Genomic DNA, 7,151 nt, shown 5'->3' on the forward strand with positions numbered 1-7,151 from the left:
TCTTCTTCTGGCCCATTTAGGCTTTATAGGGGCGATTCATCTGGGGCTCTCTCCTTTAGCAAGGCAGGCCTTTGCACGTCCCTACCCTCCACATATCTTTTCCTTGCATCCTGTTGTTCTCCTCTTCCCTCTTCCTTCTACAGTACTTACAGTACCTATTTCCATCTCCTCTTCTCCCAATTCTTCCTGCTCTTTCCCCCACCTTCTGTAACCTTTCCTTCCTCCTTGATTAACCTCATTGAGCAGGCCTTTTCCTGTACAAGATCTCCAGAGGAGTCTTGACTTGGTCTTCTGAGGTTTGGCCTCCCTCCTCTGTTCTTTCCTCACTTCTCTGCCCAGGCCTTCCCTTCTTATGGCATTAGTGAATAATGCCAGGCATACTAGAGATTTGCCCTGTCTATCCACAAAGATCACGCTACCACAACTTTATGCATTCCTATGCAGTATGCCCCACCTGCCTGTACACTGAATAAAAAGGCAAAGTACAGCATACTGCTGGATGTCCCAACCCTTCACACTGCTGACAAAGTGTTAGCATTCCATAATAATATATGGCACTGCTGTTAGTACCTATTGGTATCACCAGGGCATGGAAAATATCCGTTTCAATGGAGGACAGGCAGGAATTAAAAGAACTCAACTTTTATTGCAGAACAGTAGGCAAGCTTCTGTAGTACTTTCCTCTCTCTAACAAGTTAGGGGTATTCTCTCCCTGGACTTGAGGGGTCCACCTTCAGGAGGACTCTGGCCCTCCAAATGCCCATCCGTATCTCACTTGTACGTCTTACTTTACTAGCCCCACTCCCTCACACTGCCTTTTTAACCATGTTCTCCAGTCTGTTTGGCTACTGTCTGAAAACTTCTCAACTAGGACAGCTTTCTTCCTACCATTTGGGGCTGTACTAAAAACAAAATACCTTGTCCTTAGTCTCTTGAAAAGGTGTCTAGAAGTTCTCTCTTGTCTTCCGGGCCCCTAAACCTCCATTCTCAGTCTAATCCCATAGGCACAGCAATCAAGCAGGCGTAGATCTACCAGACAGAGCTTCAGTATCTTCTGCAATGGAGTTTGACTAGATTCCACATGCATTCTCTCCTAGTGCTAGAGTGGGATTCTGTTGCTGAACCTGTCCTCATCAGTGGGCACTGTCAGTTCCAGTAGACCCACCAGTTACCATTCATCTCATTTCATACTGTCCCTCACCCAACAAGGAGGACAGAAATGTTACCTGCTGTAACCACTGCTAAACAACCAACAGCTGTTATGTCCACTGCCACCACTGCAGCTGCTGTTACTATGGTCCTACTTGTTATGCTACCAGAAGGCACAGCAGACAACAACCCTTACTACTCAAGCAATTAGAAGCCCAGGACTACAAAAAAGGGTACCTGTCCTGTTGAGTAGCTTCCTGGGCATTGCTAGGGCTGCTGGTTTTATTCAGGCAGCCATGCCCATGCAGCCAACTGGGAGTAGCTAGGTGACTGGCAGCCAGGCAGGTCCACTTAGTAACCAGGGCTAGCTGAGGGCAATGTAGCCTGCTTGCTGCCCTGATTCCTGACACTGATAAGGAAGCACCTGACTGTGCTGAAGCCTGACTTGCATCTGGCCTCAGTAGGAGATGATTAACTGCATCATCCTTTAACCTTTCTGCAGATTCAAGGGCATTTAGCATACCCTGGAATTTGCAGGATTGGGGGCCTAATTATACTGACATTACAACATGGCTTATGATTTGTGGTTGAAACATTTAATTTTTAGATTAAAAAATGGTTCCTTTCCACAAAATGTGGAGTGTAATTTCACCAGCCAAAAATGTACATCCTCAGCAAAGTGAAAAAGACCATTTCCCATAAGGAGGTGGCCACCCTCTTTAGGCAACCACCTTGGAAAAGAAACACAATAACAAACTTGCTCCCCACCTAACTATTGGTGGGACCAATTTATATAATTATGGGGGATCTGAGACTGCCCCACAGCTGGGCAGGTGAGGTTTAAAACCCCATTGGTTAGGTATGTTAAGCCTTGTTAGCAGCATTCAAGAATGGTTGTAGCAAAGGCTAGGATTCAGGAGACTAGTATTTTATTCTCATTTTTGAGGAATAGAAATTGGTTAAGATGAAGATTTTAATTTCAGCATGTTTTAGGGTTGGGTTGTTGTTATTTTTTTTCCATTTAGAAAATAGAGGAAATTACTTTAAAAAAAAAAAAAAAGACAAGGTATACAAAGGGTAAGCACACTATAAATAACACCATGGACAGACACTAAGAGTACAGAGTACCCTGAAATTCCTGGAGAATAAAAGTCACAATGTACATTTCAAGTGCATTTATTGATTTAGCAAAGCCCTGGTTCAAAGGTCATTAATAAACTCCCATATAAACTCCCAGTGACTTGACTAGGCTTTGAATCAGGCCTTAGAGGACCATCTCACTCTTCTGGAATAAAAAGCCACGTATTTCTTACTTCGGATAACTTGTCCCCAGGCTGCATGCTCTCTTCTCAAGGGACTACATCCCTTCCCCAGTGCTCAGAGCAGGCTGGTCCTGCTGGAGCAGACACAGTCCCCTCTCCCTACAGCAGGGTGTTTCACACCTGGGGCCACCCCTGCTTCCCCAGGCTGGAGGAGAGCAGGCTCTCAGTGCCCTCCAGTCAACACATCCTGGTTCTGCTCCAGCAAGGCTGGGATCCAGACCAGGGGGGCAGACTCCCAGGGGGTGAACAGGCAGGCCCATCCCAGTCTCTGAATGCTGTGACTATGTGGGAGACGCCTTCTGCATCACACCCAACTCCAGGGAAGGCTCCTTCCAGGAAGGGCACAAGGCACCTCTGGGGCACACCCAAACCTGCCCCTTCCCAGGGCACCTTCGTCCACCCACATCTCAGTACACTGTTTTGACCTTGGTGGATGGGCTTCAAAGGGTTATATGAGAAACATCTGGAGAAATGGCATGGGCGATTGATAGATTGAGGGTGGGCTGTAGCTGCTCAGCAGGGAGGCTGCTATATGGCTAGCAAGAGATAGGCAGGCTTGCAACTAAACTGTATGCCTAGTCTCTCTCAACAGAATTGTATCAGGTGAGTTAAAAACAAGAACAAACAAGTCACAGTTATGACAGGCACCGAGGTGTGGGAGGCAAAGACAAATTAGATAGCACCTCATTAGGAGACCAGGAGTTGCACATGATGGGTTACTAAACATGCCATTAGGGAATGCACCTATTGATTGGCTTAACTATGTGGAAGGCTTTGGATTTGTGTACCCTTGCAGCTCCCTGTTCTGTTACCCAGGCTAATCACCTGGCTGAAAGCAAATAAAGTTAATTAATTTATAATCACTGTGCCAGGTAGGAGAGGAGGGCCCCTTGAGAGCAACAGCTAATTGGTCTGGACAGACAGTACCTCTTTCTGATTGCTCTGCAGAGCTGTCTGTCATGTGGGCCCTGCCCTCTGCTGACTTTATCCCAGGTATATAAAGGCTGGGCTGAGGCAGGTAGTGGTGTTGCTACATGGTGAGAGATTTTGGGTTTGGGTTGTATGCTTTGCTCTTAAGGTGTTTGTATGTTTCCAGTTGCTTTTCTTGGTTTCTGGTGTAAGAATATTTCTTGTGAGGTTTATTTTGCTGTTCCTTTCCGTAGAAGATATTGGTTGGGCTGTGCAGCAGAATCCTTATTAATAACTCTTAAGGGTGCAAGTTATCAGTTCTTCTTCTTCCAATCTAAAAAGAGCTGATCTGAGTCTCCCTAGTAATTCCTTGGGTGAAACACTGTTTGACCTAGGATAAGAGCAGGATCCTGTCTCAAGGAAAGAGCCTTGGTACCTAAAGGGTATAGTCTCCCTTGGTGGCCTTGCTCCCTGGGAAGAAGGAAAGCTGTTGCACTCAAGGTGCAATGCCCACTTGGGCTGTATCTATTTTGGCATAGACAATCTGTGTGTGAGGCAGGCTATGTTTTAGCTTGTGGTGTGAGGTAATGGCCTGGTTGCCTGTATTCGTGTACTAGGCAGTGTTGGTTGAGGTTTCCCAAGAATGCTGATGACTTGGTGGAGAGGGCAGGCAGGGCTGTGCTTGGAGAGAGGGGGGCCACCAGGAAACCCCAGCTGATCTAGAGAAGGGAGCTGAGGGGCTGGCTTTCCCTCCCCTTCTAGCTCTAGGAGTGTGGGGGCAGCAGGTAGCTCTTCCATCCTGGCTCTCTGGGCAGCAATGAGAAGAGGCTACCTTGTCTCATGTGCAGAGGCTGTGTTCCCCATCAGTGTGTCCCGGCCCTGCACCCCAGTGGGGTGTGCTGTTGCTCCTAGGTTTCCTACTATGCAGTGGACTCCTGAGCAACTTGCTGTGCTGGTGAGCAGGAGTAAAGGCCCAGGCAATAGTACTTGGCTGTGGCTTGGAAATGAGGCTTTGTCATCCCCGCCCTCAGTGTGGCTGGCCCAGGTCTGAGTGCTGGGGTGCAGTGGCTCTTGTGGTCCACTGTCTGACTGCTGGGCTGTCCTACCCCTAGCAGGCTGCATGCATAGGATAGTCCCCACTCCACTTCAAGGAAACTACTTGTACAAACAGCTATGCAGCTCCTGGAAATGGGGAAGGGCAGGGAAGCTGCAGTCTCTGGGGTACTAGAAGATATGCTGCCTGCTCAGCTCCTTGCTGCTTCCTCCTAGTTTTCAGTGACTCTATTCCCCTGCCATGGCCTCCAAGGACAGTGATCCCCAGGCTGCCATCTCTGAGCCCCAGGGGCAGGAGCAGGAGGTAGCTGCACAGCTGGGGCTGCTTGGCGTGGGTGTGGTTCTGCTTGGGATTGGGGACCCTGCTCCAGAGCAGCCCAGCCTGGTGCTAGTGCCAGCTGCTGTGAGCCAAGAGTGGGGAGCAGGCCCACCCTTGGCAGGGAGTGGGCTCTGGTCAGCAGAGCTGTGGGACTGGATGAGTCCCCCTTGGTCCCAGAGCAGTCAAGGGCTGGCTCTGCCCACCCTGACACCTCCTCTTTCTGTGGGGTGAGCATGTGTCTGTTTGAGCTCAACAGTGAATAAAGCAATGTCTATGACTGAGGGCAGTTCTCCTATCTGGCCATGTGGAGAAGGAGGGTCCTGGAGGTCCAGTTCCTAAGGTAGACATGAAAATGGAGTCAGTTGAGGGAAAGTGGAGCTGAGCAGGAACTGGGGTGTGTAATATTCCACAATGAGTCATGGCCAGCTTGTTACAAGGCTGGAGACTCAATGGCAGGACCAGTGAAGGCTGTGAATAATTTCCACAAGCCTTGGAGGCTGCAGTGGCAGGGGGCTGGTCAGCCCTGGTTCAGCTCTGCCTTCCAACCTTGCAGCAGGGAGCAATGTCCACAATACTCCCTCTGCCCCATGGGAGTGAGGGCCCTTTCTGAAGCCCTGTGGCTCTGTGCCACCTGTAGAGCCTTGGGAGGAGGCAGCTGTGAGGTTATTGGTGACAGAAGTCTTGGCAGCATCTTCAAGGAGGTGGACAGGCCCTCCTCTACCCAGCTCCTGTCATCTTCCCTATGCAGCCTTGTGCTTCCAATGCAGTAAAAAACTCTCTCCCTCCCCTAGGTGCCTGCAGAGGCCAAGGACCTGCACGCAGCTCCAGTGGCAGTGGCCAAGGATGCTGTCTGCAGCACAGCTGCTGGGCCCAAGGCTGCAGTGTCCAGCATGGTGGATGTAGCCAAAGCAGCTGTCCAGGAGGGTGTGGAGAAGACTAGATTGACAGTGACCAGCAGTGTGGATGCTGCAGCAGGCTCGTCTGTGGGCTAGAAAGTTACAAGTGACCTGGACATGGAGCTGGGGAAGACAGAGCAGTGGGTGGACCACTACCTCCCCATGATGGCTGAGGAGCTGGGTGAGGAGACTGGTACCAGGGAGGGCAGCTGGTGGCTCCATAACCAGGGCAGTGGGTATCCTACTCTTGTGATCATTGAAGCTACTGACCTTCATGGTTTGAAAAGCCTTCCCCAGTCCTGTGGGATCTCCCTTTGGCTGCTCCTGGCACACATGGGGGAACTGGAGGATGAGTGAGGGGCTGGATTGATTCCAGCCTGTTCTCCTTTGCTCTAGGAGGGCTACTGCTTCCAGCAGGCAGTGCTGCACAGCCAAAAAGCTGTGCAGGAAGTGGCAACCATTGCTTTTTGCTATTTGAAGTAGTACAGTTGGGTTAGTGCAACATGAAGTGGCCACAAACACTGGGCAGGGGTGTCCTGGTCCAGGTTGCCCCAGCTCCAGTTATGCCATGGTGAGCAGAGCCTGGAGGCACTTGTGGTTCAGAGGATGCTACCTGAGCCCTCTGAGGGTCCCACAAGCAGGATGACACTATGCAAGCCCCTTTGTAGGGCTTGGTTGGAGTCGGATTGTTTCACTGGAGTGGAGGGGCCCTCAACACTTTGGGGGGCAGGGAGGCTGTGCCAGGCTTTGGCAGCATCCCCCTAACCCCTAGCTTACACCCTCTCCTGCTCCCCCTAGTGCAAGGCAGCTGTGCCATATTTGCTTTCCCATGGGTTCACTGTCCTCACAAGCTCCTTCAGGGGCCCCAACTCCCCCTGCCTGGGCTGATGCCTGAGTCTGCAGGTCCTGGCTGGTCCCCACTGAGGTGGTTTCTCCTGCTTTCTTCCAGCTGCACTTGCTGCCTCTCTGCAAGGGGCAGAGGTGGCTCCACTGGAGCAGCAGAAGCAGCAGCAGAGCTACTATGTGTGCCTGGGCTCCCTCTCGACCAGGCTGCAGCAGCGAGCCTACCAGCACTCCCTGGGCAAGATGAGGTGTGCCAGGCAGAGTGCCCTGGAGGCCCTGGTCCAACTGCAGCAAGCTGTGGACCTGGTAGGACCTCCCTTCCTCCTCCTGGGGTTCAGGGCATTATAGGAGCTGGCTTGCAGGAGCTGGCCAGCCTGGATATGTACCTGGACAAGAGCGCCAGCAGGGGCTGTGTGCAGGATTTAGGTACAAAAGGAACCTGATGGATGTGTGGTGTAGGGAGGGGACACCTGCACCATTTGGGCATGGGATCAAGTGGTCCCTCCTTCCCTAGCCCTAGGCTTGCCTGAGAACCTAAGTCTCCAGGGCCTGCTGCTCAGGGAAGACCTGCCTTCCTGTGGGGCCTGGTGGCATTTCTGCTCTGGTACCATTGGCTCCAGAAAGCATCTGTGGCTGCCTAAGTGGAGGAGGATGTGGGGG

At 51.3% G+C, this 7,151-nt stretch overlaps 1 protein-coding gene across 1 annotated transcript; it reads left to right on the forward strand.

Moving 5' to 3' along the window:
• Positions 1-5,547: 5,547 nt before the first annotated feature.
• On the forward strand, positions 5,548-6,934 carry LOC106723314 (perilipin-3-like). The gene is made up of 3 exons (XM_025195474.1): positions 5,548-5,829; positions 6,598-6,797; positions 6,830-6,934. Exons 1-3 carry the CDS (start codon positions 5,766-5,768, stop codon positions 6,932-6,934), a joined length of 369 nt encoding a protein of 122 aa, XP_025051259.1. The 5' UTR covers positions 5,548-5,765.
• The last annotated feature ends 217 nt before the right edge of the window (positions 6,935-7,151 follow it).

This window comes from Alligator sinensis, unplaced genomic scaffold (assembly GCF_000455745.1).
Source record: "Alligator sinensis unplaced genomic scaffold, ASM45574v1 scaffold1160_1, whole genome shotgun sequence".
In the NCBI taxonomy this organism is placed as follows: domain Eukaryota; kingdom Metazoa; phylum Chordata; order Crocodylia; family Alligatoridae; genus Alligator; species Alligator sinensis.

Excerpts from the sequence above, each read along its gene's own strand:
- LOC106723314 (XM_025195474.1), top strand. The coding sequence starts at position 5,766 with ATGGAGCTGGGGAAGACAGAGCAGTGGGTGGACCACTACCTCCCCATG. Across the intron at positions 5,830-6,597 it reads CATGATGGCTGAGGAGCTGG|CTGCACTTGCTGCCTCTCTG; the intron begins GTGAGGAGACTG and ends GCTTTCTTCCAG. Across the intron at positions 6,798-6,829 it reads TGCAGCAAGCTGTGGACCTG|GGCATTATAGGAGCTGGCTT; the intron begins GTAGGACCTCCC and ends CCTGGGGTTCAG.